At 54.1% G+C, this 19072-nt stretch overlaps 1 protein-coding gene across 7 annotated transcripts in view; it reads left to right on the top strand.

Annotated features, from left to right (window-relative positions):
- COL22A1 (collagen type XXII alpha 1 chain) overlaps window positions 1–19072 on the top strand; it is a 260852-nt gene that overhangs the window by 68977 nt on the left and 172803 nt on the right. For all 7 annotated transcript variants that reach the window (XM_072774627.1, XM_072774624.1, XM_072774626.1 and 4 more), the window contains 5 exons: window positions 5744–5824; window positions 6904–7020; window positions 10524–10568; window positions 12746–12808; window positions 15969–16007. In XM_072774627.1, the coding sequence (XP_072630728.1) occupies window positions 5744–5824; window positions 6904–7020; window positions 10524–10568; window positions 12746–12808; window positions 15969–16007 (345 nt within the window). The remainder of the gene's footprint in view (window positions 1–5743; window positions 5825–6903; window positions 7021–10523; window positions 10569–12745; window positions 12809–15968; window positions 16008–19072) is intronic.

Below are 19072 nucleotides of genomic sequence, written 5' to 3'. Positions count from 1 at the left end.
GCAGAGGGAGAAGCAGGCTCTCCATAGGGAGCCCGATGTGGGACTCGATCCCGGGATCTCGGGGTCACGCCCCGGGCCAAAGGCAGGTGCTCAACTGCTGAGCCCACCAGGCGTCCTTTCTCATCATTTCTTATGCTCACGAACGTCTGTTATTGAATACAGGGTTGTTGGATGTGTGCTCCGTGTTTTGGAGTTTAGGTAAACCAGACGCGTATCCTAAATCTTGCTTTTTTCCCCCCGGATTATGTTTCAGAGCTTTAATATCTTCTTCCAACTGCTTCATCCTACTTTATTACATGTTCTGTTTCTCCGTCCCCCTGTTAGTGGAAATTTAGGCTGTTTCGGATGTTTCCCTGTCATAATCAAAAAACCTCGGGACTTGGACTTGCTGGCGCGTCTCCAAGGGCGCCGTCCTCACGAGGAGCGTAGAGGAACACCTGCCTGTTAGGCCGAGACAGCTTCACTGGGGCGTGTGCCCTCATGTTCAGGGGTCAGATTGTAGGGTAAACAGTTGCTGGCTTTCCCACCTATTTTAAATTTCTCAACAACGTGAATGAACATCCACGCACCTGCCAGCAATGTATGAAAGTTCTGTTTTCTTAAAGCCTTACCCATATATTGACACATCTTCCTTTTTCACGTGTCTTGCTTTCGTTTTGCCAATCAGACGGCAAATGGTCAATGGCGTTTTATTGTGGTTTCCACCTGCGTCTCCCTGCTTCCACCACAAACAGCAGTCCTGCGAGTTTGTTGATTGACTACCTGACTTACTTCCCCTCCGGTGACTGCTGGCCCGTAACACTTGCTTATTTTTACGATCATGTTGTGTTTTTCTTTTTCCCCTAATGACTTTTAGCTAATATGTATATATTCTGAATACTAACTCCTTATTTGTTGTAAGTTGTAAATATTATTTCCTGATCTGCCAAGCACAAACCATAAACTAAAAAACAAAAAAAAAAAGAGTAAATTTGAATACCTGAAAATTCAAGAAATGGTGATGGGGCAAAAAGCAAAACCACCATTAAGTTAGAAAGTCTTTTGTAACTCACGTTGTTAAGTAAAGGCTATATTACACACATTGCCAGTGTATGTGGATTCCTCACGATGAAGGCCGGAAGGGGGTGGCCAGAGGGCGTAGGCAGAGAGGAGACGGGGCCGAGGGAGGTGCCCGTGTGCACCCCTCTCCAGCCCACTCGAGTGGCACCGTGGAGGTCACGGCCACGCACGGAGGCGTTCTCTGGCTTCGCAGAGGAAACCAGGCGGCGCTTCCTTCCGCATGAAGCTGCTGAGAAGGTGGTGTAAGATAGTACCTGTGGGACCAAATCGAACGGAGGCAATACAGTAAAATCGAGTAAAGCTATACAGATCACCCCTCAGGTGCTGCTAATTCCAGTGGGTGGAGCATCCCGCTGGGCCCAGGGCTCTCCTCAGTGCCCCCGCCCCATTTCGGATCCAGTTACCCCATGGGAGCAGCCGCGATGAACACCCCCAGTTCATGGGCAGGAACTGAGAGAAGCTGAGTGGCTCTTCTGAGTTCGCAGGCCGAAGCACGGCAGGGGTGGGATTTCTGCTCCAACAGCCCGTCCTCAATGCCCGTTTGCCAAGCACGCCTCCCCTGAGATGACAGCCTGCTGGGCATGGAGCTGTGGTGTATTCGTGACACAGATGGGGTCACGGTAGGCCCCACCAGCACGCGCATTACACTCACCAACACTGCCCCTCGAGCCAGGGAGGGGGCATGGCTCCTGTGTTACAAGCGGGTAGACTCCAGCCCAGAGGCAGTAACTGGTTTGCTTCAACCCCTGTCCCTGCCAGCCCCGAGGCCAGTGTGGGGTGAGGCGGGGTGCGGGACCCGGGCCAGGACTTTCTGCGCACAGGTGAAGCCTGCGAGAGGTTGAGACAGGGCAGGGCGAGCTCAGGGCCGCCTCTGAGGACGTGTCCTGGGGCTGCAGGGAGCAGGTGAGTGGGAAGGAGAAGGAGGGGTGGGGTGAGGTGGGCCAGCAGGGGACCGTGAGAGGCTGGGGGCCTCCTCAGAGATAACGAGGTTCCTGGTGCCTCCTACTGGGGCTGAGGGTGCAAGAGAAATGGCCCAGCAAGCAGGTGGGCCCTTAGGCCGGGGGACGGGGTGAGGGTGCCATTGAGCTGGGGGTGAACTAGGGATCCAGGTAGGGGTGGGAAGGGGCGATCCTGGGCTCTGAGGGTGAGGTTTGTCTGGGACCCCTGTGATGCCGAGGCCCCTCCTCTGTCCCAGTACAGAGACCCCGTCAGCCTTCCCTTCCTGTTTCTGCTCCTGCATCCCACGCCTCTGCTAGCCTTGGAGTCTCGGGGGAGTGGCTCAGGTCACTCTTGGATGCCGGGGGGATTCATTTCTCAGGCCCTCCATCTGTCTGGGGCCGTCTCATGGCTGGTGCCAGCCCTGGGGACCAGCAGCGGCCACCCTGGCTCTGAGCAGTGCAGCCCCAGAGGGACGCTCTCCTCCACAGGGCCCACCCCAGGGTGTCTCAGGCTCATTGCTCTGGGGCTCTGGTGCCAGTCCCAAAGCCGCCGTTGGTGTTTAGGTGAGGGGCAACCATGGAGACGAGCCCACTTGTGTTCTGACCTGGAGGAAGAAGAGTGCCGCGCTCTTGTCCTCCTTCCGTCGCTCTAGCTGGCGGGGCCGGCGTGCACCCCACCTAGTGCAGGAGCACTGAGCATGGCACGGAGCAGAGGCCCCTTACTAGCACTCAGCCCGGTGCTACTCACTGTGTCTGAGCAGCCCGCACATGCTCCCTGGGTTCACCCACGTTGCAGCCCCAAGAACTCACTCTCCGCATTGTCCCCACCTAGCTAGGGGTGCAGGCACAGTGCGATCCAGCAGCTTGCCCAGGATGGCCACGCTAGTAAGTGGTGGAGCAGCCTTCGCAGCCTGCCCGTGAAGGAGGTCTGCATTTTACTGTGTGTCTGGGACCATGGGTTTGTGTCCTGCCTGACGCTTAAATCCGACGATCACGTTGGTCCCTTAACTGGGTTCTTTTAACCCATGGTGTGGAGTCTGGGGGCTTGGGTGCGTCCCTTTCAGTCCTTTTGTCCAGGGCATTAGCTGCACATCTGCCTTGTACCCAAAGCTGGGAATCCCAGAACCTCTGACATTTGTCCACAGAATACTGCACCCACGTCCTGTTTCCTGTTGGGTTTTTAGATTCGAAATAAATCCTTATGAAGTATGTGGCAGGACAATCAGTATATTCCTCAGCCTGGTGTAAATCTCGCAAAATCTGGGGTACTCTTAACCACATGGTCCAGGGCCTTGGACACAGCACGAGAGACCTCAGCTTGCTGGCAGTCCTCCCTGTGACCCACATAGGGCTCTCTGCCCCACTGGTCCTTGTCCAGCTCCGCGAGCAGATGTCACCACCCCCACCTTACAGCAGAGGAAAGCAAGGCTGGGGCTGGTGTGCTTTGGGCAGCTATCGTGGGAGAAGAGCAGGGCTGGGACCCAAACCAGATTCCAAGCCCCCGGCACCCCTAGTGGCTTCCCCGCTGCAGCCAGAGAAGGGTCACGAAGCTGCAGGTGGTGGACTCTGGAGGGAAGCCCGGCCAGGAACACCACCCAGGCTATAGTTCAACCCAGAGTTACTGGGGGCATCTAGACCTGAGCAGAGTTCTCAGGGTGGAGTGGGGGCCAGAGGGACATCAGCAGGTGGACTCCTTGGCTCATAGAGGGAGCAGGTGAGAGGTAGGGGCAGTGTGGTCAGGGAATGGCGGGCTTTCAGGCCATATGAAAGGGGCCCCTCTGGCTCCTAGACCATCTCACCCCAACCTGGGAGCACCTCTGCCGGGCCTGGGCCATCTGTGCTCTGGCCCCGACCCTGCACCTCTGCCTCTTTCTTCCCCATCCCTGTCCCTGCAGCCCTTGCCAAACGGGCCAGCTGCTAAGTGTGTGCGCTTGCTAATGCAGAAAGCAGGACCCTGTCTTTAAAACAGGCCTTGTTCAAAAGCACAATTATGCATTTTGTCATTTTCTCCTCCGTCTGTGGGCTGGTGTCTTACAGGAAATAGAACAGACGGACGGGTGGAATTGTTAAGTGTTTGTACAGAGCCAAGTCAGTGAGGAGGGGAGTCATACCCCCACAGGCACACCACGGCCAGGAGTGGGAGGCCAAGCGGCCGACCACCTGCCTGGCCAGTTTGCTGGGACATTCCAGGTACAGCAGAGGCCAGCCAGAGGAGGGTGAAGGGAGTACAAGGCCAGGGGCACTTAGCATCAGCGTTTGGTAAAAGAAACGTTCCTCTATCCCCTGGTTCAGCTCAGGTTCCCTTCAAAAAATGTTTTGCATGCACGCACGCATCCACCCAACCATTCATTCTGTGCTTCCGGAACTCACCGTGTGCCAGAAATGGTCCTGGTGTTGAGGCTCCAGTCTGCCTGCAGAGTTGGTCCTACTAGGGGAGGCAGATTTTAAGAAGTAAACAGAGAGACACAAACACGGATGTTCCGTGGTAGATGTTACTCAGATGAGCAGGATGACGTGCAGAGTGACAGGTGACGGGGCCTGCACTCAGGTGGCGGTTATGAAGGTGGGGCTGAGAGCAGCCAGCATAGCTTTGGGGGGTGACTAGGAGTGTGCTGGCTCTTTAGGGACTTTCCAAGAAGAGGGACAATGTGCAAAGGCATGGATGTGGGAAACCGTGAGGTCAGAGGTACAACATGAGTGTGCAGTGAAGAGAAACACACCTGGAAGGCAGGCAGCGCCAGGGCCTGGGGCTCGATGGTCCTAGAGAAGGCTTGGGTTCTATCTGCAGACTGTGTGCAGATGCATGTAGGTGTGTGCATTTGTGTATTGTGTGGGTGTGCATGCGGATGCATGTACACTTGTGCATTGTGTGGTGTGTGCATGTATGTATATGTGTGCATATATGTGGGTGTGTGTATTGTGTGTGGGTTGTGTATGTACACATGTGTGAGTGTGTGCTTATATGTATACGTGCACGTATGTGTGGGTGTGTGTATTGTGTGTAGGTTGTATATATACACGTGTGAGTGCGTGTGTTGTGTGTGCATATATGCATACGTGTGCGTATGTGGGTGTGTGTATTGTGTGAGTGTGTAGGTTGTGTATGTACACATGCGTGTGTGCGTTGTGTGTGCATGTATATGTGTGTGTGTGTGTGTATGTGTGGGTGTATCGTGTGGGCCTGTGTGTGCATAAACGTATACATGCACATATGCATGAGTGTATTATGTGGGCATGTGTGCAGGTGTGTGTACGTGTGCGCTTGTGCACACTCGTGCATGCTGACACCAAAGGCCTTGTAAGGTGCGTTAAGGGACCGTGGTGTTCAAGGGGATGAAACGGGCACATTCTGACTTTACGGAGTCGACTTGAGCAACCAGGAGATGCCTGGAGGGGTTGAAAATGGGCTACTTTTCGCAGCCGTTCGGAGCCTGTCCTGAGGGCACCAGTGGGGAGCTCGAAGGAAACCCAGCGGCGGGGCTTGGGGTAGGAAGTGCGTGGAGGGGAGGATTCAGGAGTGAATCCTCCGTCTGTGCCCGCTAGCCCATAACCTCTAACCTCCTTGCTCTTGGGTTGTCCCTTCTAGAAGCGGGCGAGCAAGTAGGTGACGCGTGGACTCCCCCTGAGGTTCAGCCCAGGGAGGGGAGCGACCCCGAGGAGCAGGTGGGGCCTGACCCCTGTGCAGGTGCCAGGGCCTCCGGGCTGCCACGTCCCCCAGACTCACCCTGTCCTCATTACCCTTCCAGTTCGACCTGCAGCGGATTGTGATTTACTGTGACTCCCGACATGCAGAATTGGAGACTTGCTGCGATATCCCCCTGGGCCCGGTGAGCAGTCCCCGCGTGCGGGGAGGAGTAGGGGTGGGGAGGTGGGTCCATGGGCTCCCTCCCGAGGGACGGGGTGTCCAGGGCCCAGGAATGGGCATTCAGGGGTTGGGGGTGCCACCCTCAGACCTTGCCTGACAGGAGCCCAGTGTCTATCAAGAGCAAGGGCTGTTTCCAGGGCCCAGGGTGGGGGTTGGGGGACATGCAGGCCTCCCTGGGGCCTTCTGAGGTCCCAGGCTGCAGGCCAAGCTGTAGGGCCCGGCTCTGGGGGGCGGGGGAGGCAGAGGCTGGCAGCCCAGCCCTGGGAGGGACCGACCCGTGGCAGGAGGCCCTGGCACTGGGCTGGTCCGCAGAGGGGAGGAGGCAGCTTGCAGGCAGGACTGGGAAATGAGAAAAATCAGAGTTTTTCCTGATTTTCCGCAGGTGGGTCAGCCTCTTCCAGGGACCTCTCGGCCTCCGTGCCTCCACTCCCTTTCAAGGCTTTCCCTCCCCAACCTGCTTAACAAACCTCCTTCCTGAGGCTACTTGGAGGGTGGGCTTAGCGACAGGGCCTGCGTCCCAGGGCTGTGGATGACATCTGCGCAGGTGCTCGGTGGCCCTGTGCCCAGGACACGGGTGGTGGAAGCCCCCAGTGATCGGGCTTTGGAGTCAAGTGGGCCTGACCTGGAGAGAAGGAGAGGAGGTCAGGTGAGGCTTGGGGAGCAGAGGGAGGGCAACGGGGAACTGGTGATGGTGGAGAAATGAGTCCTCACCAAGCTCCTGCCAGGTGTGAGACACCGAGCTGGCCCATCGAATCCTTCCTCACTACATCACCGTGGACGCACCCTTGTCCCCATTCTGCAGAGGGTGACACTGAGGCTCAGAGGGATGCGTGGCTCCTGCACCTGCTGAGAGGCCAGCCACGTGGCTGAGGGCAGGGTGGCCCAGGCCCTTGTGACTCCAAGGCCTCAGCACCCAGGCCCTGTCGCCCGACCTGACCCGACCTCACCTCTGCTCAAGCTCAGGCTCCTTCGGTTCTCGGGGAGTGGTGCCGGCTGAAAAGTGAGGTTCGGGCCTCCTGATCCCCTGGGATTGCCTTTCAGTGCCAAGTGACCGTGCTGACGGAGCCTTCACCGCCGCCCCCGCGGCCTCCCACGCCCGGCAGTGAACAGATCGGGTTTTTGAAGACCATCAACTGCTCCTGCCCGGCTGGAGAAAAGGTACCCCCACAGCCGACCGTCGGCTGCCGGCCCGGAGCCCCCGAGCTGAGCAGGGCGGAGCGGTCAGCAGGAGCAGCGGTGCAGCTGGGAATTTCCCAACATGCACGAGGCTGGCCAGGGCAGGACGGCCCCGGGCTCTGGGGGCCTTGGGCGGCAGTGAGCCCTTCTTGCTCCTGGGACCTCTTGTTCCTTGCTGTTCCAGCTCAGAGGAGGGGAGCCCCCAGACCCGTTCCTATCTCCCTGCAGCTAATGTCTCCCTGAGGTTTCCGGACTCCTGCTGGTGGGAGGCGGGTCCCTCTCCACGCCCTTGCAAGTCGTCAGAGCAGATCTGGTTTGCCAAGGAGGCTCAGCGTAGGTGACATAGAAATAGAGTTTGATGTACCTAGTTTCTGGTTTACAAGCTGGTGTTTCCATGAACACCACCAGCACCATCCACTAGCCTGGATCGAACGTCTCATTGAGTTCCCGGGGCCTTCATCTGTTCTGTTTTCCTGTAGACCAGGGGCCTTTTTGATAAGGAAAAAAAAAAAGTTTTCTACTGTTTTTGAGCAGAACAACTTAACCAAGCACACAAGGATGGTAGAAAGCAGAGCTGTGCTGGGGAAGGTCCCTGTGAGTTTCTGCTGGACCCCGTAGGCGGGGGCAGTGGCCTGTGGCCTGCAGTCATGTCCCACACTGTACCCCCCGCCCCTAGCTCAGGGCCAGCATGCAGGAGGAGCCCAGTGGCTGCAGGGCAGGAGGCAGACAGGAAGGAATGTGCAGCCACGGTGAAGTTCGCTGGAATGACACACTTTCCATGTGCACTGTCCTGGCAGGCAGGCTCCCTCCTCCCCTCCCTCCTTCCTTTCTACCCCGAGAGCCAGACCTGAGGAGACAGGGAGCCCCCAGGAACTCTGAGTCAGGTGAGGCTGGCAAACCCTGGCCCGACTTGCCCAAAGGAGCCAGCTCAGGCTTCCAGGGAGCTGAGGCTTTTTCTGGGCGGGGGTGAAGGAGGAAGCACCTTGGCCAGGTGCCCACTGGCTTAGACTGGGAGACATTGGGCAGGGAGCTGGGGTGAGCCCCCAGGACTGGACTTCCACCCCTCCCCTGCCCCTGGGTTTCGATTAAGGGCCTCAAAGGAGAAGGGCACACGTGTCATGAGGTTTGGAGGAGTAAGCGCTGTGCACAGGGCTGCTGTCCTGGGAAGGCAGCCAAAGCCTGGTTCTGCTCTGTCCAGGCTTTTCCCCCACCCCGAACCAGGCTGTGCCCTGGGTGAGTCCCATTCAGGCTCCTGTGGCCCCAGGCAGGGGGGAAGGGACTCCTAGGAGAGAAGTCTGAGCTCAGGGAGGCATCCAGCCCCTGCTTCCACTCATCTTCCCACTTAAACACCCCCTGGTGCTCCCCTCCCACCCCCACCCCACCACCCTGTGTGGTCACAGAGGGTCCCCAGATGTCTTTCTAACACCATCCCTCTCCACGTTGCTCCCCCAGTGTCCGGGTACCAGGAGCTGCTGGTCCCTTGGAGGGGTCACGGCCTTCCTTGTCTTGGGACATTGTCATATGTAGCGTCTGCTGGACCGCCTCCCTTATCTGGCTCATGCCGGCCCTTCTCTCAAGATGTCCCCAAGGAATGCTTTCCTGAGCACCTTGTTGTCTACATGGCTCCCTTCCCTCCCCCCCTCCCTTCCATCATTCACTGTGCAGCCATGCACCTGCTATTTCCAAGACCCTACAACCCAGTCCTCTCCCTGTGCTGCTATCTCCCGTGGCAGTGATCCCATTGAACTAAAAATGTCCACCTGTTTTTAACTTCCACAAGGTAAGTCCAGATGCAGGGATCAGATCTTGACACGTCCATATGTTCAGCCATTGGTGTGTATAGTCTGACATTATTAAGTGGTGGGTCATTATTGAACTATTGGGTACGTGGGTCAAGGGGTGAAGGATGACGGGCGGGTGGGCTCTGGACAGCTGGGAGGGAGGGATGAAGGACACAGCTTGTCTCACCGGCAGGACAAGGGCTTATTTTTCAAGATGATCTGTCACCTTGCAAACTCTCAGCCTCAAAGCCTGAGCAGCATCACCCAATAGCCCATTACTCTATTCATCAACCTTCCCTTCTGTTTGACAGTAAACAGTAAGCACCCACTGTGTGCACAACACTGAGTTTTTAAGACACGTAGCACATGGTGCCCAGAGTGCTTCAATGTGCTTTCTGGCTATGGTGCCCAGGAGCACTGAGGTGCACCCAGCCCGGGGAGCTGGCTACTGGGCCTGCTTTCCATGCACAGGTGGGTGGGAAGGAGGCTTCTTCTCCCTCCCTCCAGAAGAGGCCACACGCAAGAGCTTCAACAACCACCTCATCATATGGGGTTGCCTCTGTCTCGCCGTCTTCAATTCCATAAAACATGGGGCACACGGGAGATCTGAGGGTTCTCTCCTGGGATCCCTGGTCACAGGCAGACTTGGCCTCTAGTGGTTTAAGCCTTGGATTCAGTTTTTCACTTCCATTATTCTCGTAGGTCAATGTACTTTTGGGTCCACGTTTCCATTTCTAGACCCAAACATGGTGCTCGTGAACTGTGTTCAGGCATTCCGATGGCCACCGTGTGAGCTCAAACAGAGAAAATATTATCTATCTAATTTGCATACGCAAATGACATCTATGAATGCATTTTTTTTTAAAAAAGAAAATGTTCATGAAGTAGCTAAGTATGTAACTGTACCCAGAGTGTTTTTAATGACATGTGGTAGATGCACATAAATGGATATGGCGTCGCCTCCTTTTTACTAAGGTGGTGAGATTTATGCACTTTCAATTGTTTGGGTTCTTTTTGCTTTGTTCTTTGTTTTTAAGATTTTTATTTAGGGGATCCCTGGGTGGAGCAGTGGTTTGGCGCCTGCCTTTGGCCCAGGGCGCGATCCTGGAGACCCAGGATCCAGTCCCACATCGGGCTCCCAGTGCATAGAGCCTGCTTCTCCCTCTGCCTGTGTCTTTGTCTCTCTCTCTCTCTCTCTATGACTATCATAAATAAATACAAATTAGAAAAAAAGGTTTAAGATTTTTATTTATTTATTCACAAGAGATGCAGAGAGAGAGGCAGAGACACAGGCAGAGGGAGAAGCAGGCTCCATGCAGGGAGCCCGACGCAGGACTCGATCCCGGGACTCCAGGATCGCACCCTGGGCCAAAGGCAGGCACCAAACCGCTGAGCCACCCAGGGATCCCCCCACGTGGCATTTTTAACTAAAGCAGTGACATTGTCGGGGTAAAAGTAGCCTGTGGGTACCATCTTGTTTGTCCCTGTCTTTAGTCCACCAATGACGATGCTAAAGTACCCCGTGTACTTGGAGTTCGTGAACAGGGGCTCGCAGCCGCAGGAAGCCCCGTCCAGCTGCTGACCACACGTGGCTCGCTCAGAGACTGGCTTAGGAGCCTGCGGAGGGCTGGCCAACTGCAGAAGGCAGAGGGGGGAAATGAAATAGAGCCTTACTTCTTGTTTCTTCTGTCCTTCTTCCTCTAGGGTGAAAAGGGCTCTGATGGCCCCGTGGGACTCCCTGGCCCAAAGGTCAGTACAGGCGCAGCTCAGGGGTGCTTTGCGGCCCACGGTGACCTTGGCTGTGCACTCTATGGAGAGATGAAGTGTCATATTAGATGACTGTCCTGCGGTGTTTGTTCTGAGCTTGTTGACGTGAAGTCTGGAGCCTCTGTTTCTCTGTCTGAGGACCTGAGCTAGAAGGGTTTGGGTCAGAAAGTCCTGGCTCCAGTCCCATTTGCCCCAGTGGGCTGACCTCTCTGTGGTCAGCTAATTCTGCATCAATCCTTTTTGGCTTCTGTATTCCAGAAACTTTGGGGCTTGGGCTTCTAAGAGTCTATTTAGCCTGCATGTAGTATTTCTTTAAGTTGCATGAAATTCTTCTTGCACAAATTTTCTGAACTCACTAGTTGCTGGAAGCCAGGTGCCTCCTCGAGGGCCACCTCCATCTTCCATCATGCAGCTCCCTCTCTGTTTCCATCGCTCCGCTGGCTGCTTGCATTTCCAGAGCTGGACAGGGCTGCCTTCTCACATCGTTACTTTGGTCTCAGAAAGCTGGGACCCAGAGAGATGTGACTTGGTCACACAGGCGGGCAGAAGAGCTCAGCACAATCCAGAAGCCGTTACCTGGCCTGGTGTTTGAAAGAAGGGCTGAGTGTGGTGGTGGAAATGCCCAGAGAGGATGCCTCCCCTTCTATCTCTCTGTCTTCCATCTCCCCTTCCATCTCTTTGCCTCTCTCTCCCTCCTTTCTCTCGCTACTCCCCTCTGCCGCCACTCTGCTGGGCTGGGGAGCATGGACACACACGCGCGTGCGCACACACACACACGCACATGCACACGCACCCCACCTGATGGGCTCCCCTCCCTTGGTGCCAAAGGAGAGCAATTCAGAGTGGTCCTGGGTGCCAGGTGGCCCTTGTGAGAAGGAGCCCAGGGGTTTATGCCTCACTGAGCAGCCCCCAGGCTGTCACCTCAGCTTCTCAATTGTCAGATGGAAGAAGAGAGCAAAGGTGAGAAGGTTTGTCTAACGCAGCGGTTGTCTATGGAAAGACCGTGTCGTGTGGTGGTTGGACAGACCCAGGGCTGAGCAGCCACTTCAGCAGGGAGGACGAGGCCGGGGGCAGGAATGCCAGGGAAGGACAAAGACACCGACACATAGAGGGGAGTGTGGCTCCTTGGAGAGGATTGGAGGTCCTGGCTCTTCAGCCTCACCGGTCACATTGTCCCAATCTAAGGTTGAGACTCCAGGTGAACACCTGTGGCTCCCAGTGGCCCCATTTACCCAGTCACGTGTCACGGTCTGGAGACTCCAGGTGCCAAAGCCCATTTGGGCGCAGGAACATTCCAGTGAATGAGGGAGCCCTGTCCCCAGGGACCACAGGCCGGTGGCAAGAGAAAATTGACAGAGGAATAGGGTCCCCTGTGGGGACAGCCAGGGTGGAGGGGCCCAGGGGTCCAGCAAGATATGCGGGAGCTGCTCGGGATAAAGAAGGCAGGGCAAGGCCAGGACGGGCCAAGGGAGTGGCCCAAGCAAACTAGCTATTTGTCCTGAGAGTGTATGAGGTGGGGGTGAGCCCAGATGAAATTGCACACCAAGACGGGAGAAAAACAGACAATACTGAGGGCTCCTGTGCTGGGCACCCAAGCCTGTCGTGGATTGGATCATGGCAAGGGAGGAGACGGCTCCACCCCACATGCAGCCCTGGTGAATTTTCTCCCCTTGCAAACACTCTTTGCTCCTCTGCTCACCCACCCCATCTTCACGGAGGGCCCGGGGCCTTGTGGGCACACTGGGCGTACAAAGAGCATAATCAGGGGACCCAGGCTGACTTCTGGCAATTTTCAAAGCACCTCATGCTTTCAGTGTTATGTGTGCTCATGACAACGTGCCCATTTCACAGAGGAAGAGCCTACGGCCCACGGAGTAATGATGCTTTCACAAGAAGCAGCAGAGCGGGAGTTTGAACTCTGGGGCTTCTCACCCCCCTTCTTGGGGCTGGGCCATTCCTGGGGACGAACGCATTTTGCGTTCACCCACTCACTTTCTCAGGATGTTCTTAGTTCTGGAATGAAGACGTTGGGAAAAGTATATAGATGCTTCCTCCTTCTCTGGGGGTGGGAAGCGTGGCCTCACTGTGCACTTGGCAGTGACAGAGTCAGCCTGTCACAGGACCTGACCCAGGGCTCTTCTCTGGTTTCCACTCTGCAGGGAGACATGGGAGCCACTGGGTTGCTCGGAGCTCCTGGACCCAAGGGAGAAAAAGGCGACATGGTGAGTATAGGGCTGGTGTGGGCGACCCCATGCTTCCCCTAGCGAGCTTGTCCACTAGAATGCATTGAACACCTAGTCGAAGCCAAACAGAGCTACACACTGCCTTCGGAGGTCCAAGCTCCTCTCCGTGGGCTCGGGAGTTCCTCCCAAGGTGGCCCCAGCTGTCGCTCTAGCCCTGTCCTGCACCCCCATCACCACCCCTGGGTTCTGTGCACCCAGATTGGCAGCCTGGAGTCCCCAAACTGTTCACTTCACACCGGCCACTGCACATGCTCTTTCCTCTACCAGGAATAACTTCGCTGTCTTTCCACGCCTGGATTTCCCCTCGCCTCTTCTTTCTGACTGGCTCTTATCTCCTTCCCATTCCGACTGAACTGTGTGTGCTTCCCCAGAATATCCCAGTGACCCACAGGAAAAGAAGCAGGGAACAGGGGCTGCCTGGGTTGGGGAGCAGGGATTGGATGAGCAAAGAGAACCTGCAAAGTAGCCATCACAGTGATAGACGACAAAGGGAAATCATTCTTAAAGGAGGCAAGGCAGGTCTTGTGACAGCATGTCAGCAAACACAGCATATCCATAGAAGGAGAAATTTCTAAAGAAAAAAAAAATCCTGGAAATTCTAGAGCTTAAAATTACAACTGGAAGGGAAAAAAGGGGAATCAGTGGAGAGGCTCAACAGTTAGGTATGAACTGGCTGAAGGAAGAGCCAGCGTTCTTGCAAACAGCTCAACAGTGATTATGTAATCTGAAGACTAGAGAGAAAAAGGAAGGCAGGAAAATGAGTAGAGCCTTGGGGTGCAGAGTGCACTTAATGGAATGCCAGAAGGAGGGAGGCAGGAGAAGAAAGTGTAGTCAAGGAAATAATGGTGGGGAAAAAAATCCCGAATTTGGTGAAAGGCAGTAATCTACACATTCAAGAAGCTCGGTGAACTCTAATCAGGATGACACAAAGAGAGCTATTCTAGAAAGATTGTCGCCAAAATGCCAAAAGACAAACTTTTGAAAGCAGCATGAGGAAAAATAAAATGAGTCAACGTGTTCAGAGAAAGGGCAGTAAGATCATTCACTGACTGACTGTCAGGGATGGTGGAGGCCAGAGTACAGTGGATGACAAGCTCAAAGTGGTCATCATGACAGTGTGCATTTGGGCGTCCAGCAAACAGGTGTAGTAACAGGCATGAGATCGGGGAAGAGGCACTGGAACCACGTAGGGAAGCGGGTCTTTAGAAATCTCAGTGGAATTAGTATGAATCTGAAGTAGGTTGTGATAAGATACGGTGTGTATGGTAATCCCAAGAGCAACCTCTACCCAAATGGTTCAAAATGTACAGGGGAAGTGCCACTAAAGAGACTAAAATGTAGCACTAAAAAATACTTAATGCAAAAAAACAAAACCAAAACCAAACCATAAAGAAAAAATAAAAGACAGGAGGCAGAAATGAAAAGTAAGATGCATACATAAAACTCACTCTGTCGGTAATCATGCTATATTTTCAGGCTGACACAAAAATAAGACCCAACTCTATTGTGTCTACAGGTTATATCCTTTCTATTTATTTTTTTAAGATTGTATTTATTTATTCATGAGAGAAGCGAGAGAGAGAGAGAGAGAGAGAGAGGCAGAGACACAGGCAGAGGGAGAAGCAGGCTCCCTATGGGGAGCCCGATCCAGGACTCGATCCGTGGACCTCAGGGTCACGACCTGAGCTGAAGGCAGATGCTCAACCACTGAGCCACTCAGGTGCCCCAGGAAATACACTTTAGACTCAAAGATGCAAATAAGTTGAAAGTAAAAGGATGAAAGTATAAATTTTGAAAATAGAAAACCTAAAAATTCAGAGTGACCGTGCTAATACCAGACAAAATAGACTCTAAAACCCAAAATTTCCAGAAAGAAAGAGGGTGTCTTATGTTGATTAAACTGTCAGTCTTTCAGAAATTGAGAGCAGTTATAGACATATGTGCACCTCGCAGGAGCCCCAAATATATGAGGCAAAATGTGACATAATTGAAGAGAGAAATAGGTAAGTCAGTGGTGATGGTTAGAGACCCAAGGACCTCACTGGTAGTGATGGGTAGAGTGGCCAGGAAGCCGGAGAAATTGGGACTCTTGGGCATCGCTGGTAGAAAATGGTGCCTCTGCTTTGGAAAACAGTCTGGCCGTCCTTAAAAGGCTGAACAGAATCACCGTGTGACTCAGCAATCCACTTCTAGATACGTACCCGAAAGAAATGAAGACATATGCTCGTATGGAACCTGTACACAAATGCTCAGCGCAGCATTACTCATAATAACCAAACGGTAGAAACGACCTAAATGTTCATCACATGACGAACGGATAAACGAGATGTGTGTTACCTTCAAGCCGTGGCAGGTTATTCTGCAGTAGGACGGAGTGTCGATCCATGATACACATGGGTGGACTTTGAAAACACTTTGCTGAGAAGTCACTGGCTGCGAAGCCAGCTCCAAAAGCCCACATATCATATGATTCTGTGTATATGAAATGTCTAGGAGAGGCAACCCTATAAGGATAAAATAGATTTGTGTTTGCCTTGGGTGGGAGGTGGGAGGGCAGGGGCGGGGGTGGCCACTTGAGGGTGTGCAGTTCTTTCTCAGCTGATGAACACATCCTAAAGTTGATTGTGGTGCTTGTTAAAACTCTGTAAATACACTGAAAACTATTGCATTGTGTACTTTAGGTGAGTTGTGTAGTAGGTGGATGACGTCTCAGTAAAGATGACATCTAAGGAAGATTACTGTTTTTTAAAGATTTTATTTATTTATTCATGAGAGACACAGAGAGGGGCAGAGACACAGGCAGAGGAGAAGCAGGCTCCATGCAGGGAGCGCGATGTGGGGCTCGATCCCAGGGCCCTGGGATCATGATCTGAGCCAAAGGCAGATGCTCAGCCACTGAGCCCAGAGCTAAAAGGAGACGCTCAACCACTGAGCCATCCAGACATCCCGACATCTAAGTAAAATTAAATGGGGTTATACCCACAAGAATGAACCCCCAAGTAAGGGTTATCATCCCTTTTGTAAGATGCTGGGCAGAGCTGATGACAACCCTTTCAGACCCTAGGTGGTGCTTCCATGCGTGACATCATACATGGAGATGCTCTGTAGTAAATCTTGACCCCCTGCTTTCCTTTTCTAGGGCAGAGGACCTTTTTTCCCAGGAGAGAAGGGTGAAAAGGTAAGCATCTCCCTTATATCGCTCTTCCTGGGGCTGTGCAGCTGGCCAGAGAGTAGGATGAGGTGGAGAGGATCTGCATTTGGGAGAGGAGGTGCCACCATTGTGCTGCCTGTAAGATCCGAGCAGAGAGCAGAGGCCTCCTGGGCTGAGCGAGGAGCCTCAGTGTGCAGGGTCCCCGGACCTGAGCGGTTGATGTGTACATCCTCGCCAGTGCTTCCCGGCAGTGACGAGCATGAGCAAACACAACTGGAGGAGAATGTTCGTGTAGGCCATGGGTGACAAGTGTTTGGAACAGAGGGTGCTCACTGGGGTGCATAGGGAGTGGGATGCAGAGCTGCAGAGGGGTCTGAGGACCAGCCTGCAGGGCGTTAGATATCAGAGCATGCTCGGGCCTCATCTGAAGTTTGGAAAGACACCGAAGGGTCTGTGCACAGTCAGACATGCAGGGAATGTTTGAGTATGAGGTGCCAGATGGGTGTGAGGGGAGAGACCAGAGGAATTTGGGGAATCGCCAAGAGACTTGTGGGAGTTCCGAGAGGAGATGACGAGGAGCTACAGGAGGAGACAGGCAGAGCAGTGGAGGAAACAGGAGACAGACCTGTACATGCTCCCCCTAAATACGAATGTTACACCTTCTTTTACCTTCATCATAACAAGCACAGATCCTAGGACCCAGGGCTTCCTTCTGAGGAGGAAAGCTTTCTTAAGTTCTTAGCCTGTAAGGAGAAATAAGAATCAGAGTGTCACTAAAATGCTATATTTCACTCCCACCAGCTATTAAAAATGTACCTCCTGTGTCCCAGGAGAGACAACCACAGGACCTCCTGGCAGGCATTTGTGCTAACATCTTGCCAGAGCGCAGGCACTTGCAGACCCAGAATGCAGTGCCCAGGGCCCTAGAGGGTTTTCCTCAGCCCCTCACATAGGGCCGGCTGTAAGAGCAGGTGCCACTTTGTTCCACAACCTTGGGAACAGCTTTCCCATGGCCAGCCTGTCCGCCCCCCCCCCGCCCCTTCTGGCCCCCGTAGGTACCCTTTCATTGCGTACTTTCACACCAGAGATTTACTCTCTGGAGATAAATCAAGGATGCCCAGAAGTTCAGGGCCCATGGTTCAGTCAGTGTAATTCAGAAGGGAGCCTGGAAGCACCCACGTGCCATGTTGTAGGCACAAGGTGAACTCGATTATTGTACTGCTAAATAACTCAGCGGCGTTCAGGAATGCAAAACCACGTTTAGACGAATGATTAATGACCTCGAAAATGACAATAACATTTTTCTAATTTTTAACGCATGTGGGAAAATATCTATACAGTAGGAACCCAGTTGTGTGTGTGCATGTGTGCAGCTATCTGAGTCTGTGTGTGCGTGTGTGTAAGAGAGATCGAGAGATCGATTCTGGAGGTGAAGCCCCATGGTGAAACAGGGTGGAAATGCTGAGGGTATTTACTTTCTCCCCTATGCTTCTCCGTATCTTCGTTTATTCCACAGTGAACTCTTCCTTTTTACTCCCGTTAGAAGGACAGGTACACGCACACACACACAGTATCTCCTACGCAAGGATACGGAGCGGTCTGAGACCCTGGGACACCGCCTAGTGGGACACGCAGCACAGGGGGACTTTGCCATCAGTTTTCCAGTCTGGGTCTCCTGCCACCTAATGTGGGGCTGGCAGTGGCCCCCGTCCATGGTTTCTGGGTGGTTTACTGGCCCAGCACCTGGAGGGAAGGCGCTCAAGTTCAGCAACTATTTTTATCTACTGGTGCTAGCCTGCTAGGTACCTGTAGGCCCGGGGCACAGGCATTAGCAGGACACCCAGATGCTCCTGTCAGGACTGGAGCTGCCGGAGCCCTTGAAGTCAGGGTGCTGGGTCTGGGCGTGCTCGCTGGGTGACACCAGCATGCATCTCCGGGACCAGCGTGTCCTCTGGCTGCTGAGCTGTCCGCCTGTGTTGGCGTCGCCAGGCAGGAAGTGATGGGCCTCCCTTCTCCTGTGAGCAGCAGGTGCATCTCAGCCTTGTCTGTTCTGGTTTAGCTCGGAACGGGCAGCCTTATTCTCCTGATGGCTGCAGGCACCTCCCCGGTGCCCCCCGGATCCCCGCCTACAGCACCAGAGTCGGGACCTGGCCAGGTCACAGGTGCAGCCAGGGAGCCCTCCTCACATCCTTGGGGCTTGGCAGGACAGATGGGCAGCCGCACAGACTCCAGCATTTCTGGCTCTGTCCTTGGTTGACATTCTCTTGCAGTGGAACATTTTTAGCAAAATCTGAGTCTCTATTCTGTCCCATATTAGCTGTGTGATTCGGGGTGAGTCACCTCCCTCTCTGGGCCTCTGCTTCCTCATCTGTAAGAACGAGGGGGTGGGATGGGATGATGCATAAAGGCCCTTGCAGGCGGCAGCTCTGAGACTTGGTGATCAGCCCACCCCAGCTGGAGCCCCTGGGACTCTTCTGTCTACACCCCCAGCCCCCCAAGGATGAGGCGAGGCCAGGGTGGGTCAAGAGGACTGATAGAGTCCACAGAGCAGAGGAGGCCACCGGTGACTAATGCACTTGGACAGGGCCCAACACACCGGCTTGCCCACTTGAATCGTCTCTCCATAGCAAGTGCATCATACGAGGGGATTGGATGACTGCAGCCCAGTGGGTTCAGGAATCGTGTTTCTCTGATTGTGCTCATGTGTCCTGTATTCCTGGCATGTAGTTAGCCACTGTGATGATGTGTGAGGCCTGATGTGCCCTGTACCTTATGTCTCATGATGAAGACAGTGCTTTAGGAGGGCACTGCTTATGCCCATTTCACAGATGGGAAGAACAAAGCTTAGTGGTCAAGTGACTGGCCCAAGGTCATAGGTGAGTGGGATGGTAGGAAACACAATCAGTGGTTATTGCAAAAGCGAAGGGAAGCTGCAGGGCTGATTGAAGCTCCCCTTCCTCAGCCACTCAGGAAATTGGCTCCCAGAGAAGGTAGGGGACGGGCCCCAGGTCGCACAGCTTAACAGCTGTCGGAACTCCTGGCCTCCTGACTCTCCTGGGCTCCCCATCAAATGCCCAAGACCATTGAGTGGC

This window comes from Canis lupus, chromosome 14, assembly GCF_048164855.1.
Source record: "Canis lupus baileyi chromosome 14, mCanLup2.hap1, whole genome shotgun sequence".
Taxonomy (NCBI): Eukaryota; Metazoa; Chordata; class Mammalia; order Carnivora; family Canidae; genus Canis; species Canis lupus.
The sequence above is the reverse complement of the archived record's forward strand: the minus strand, read 5'-3'. Positions and strand labels throughout refer to the sequence as shown.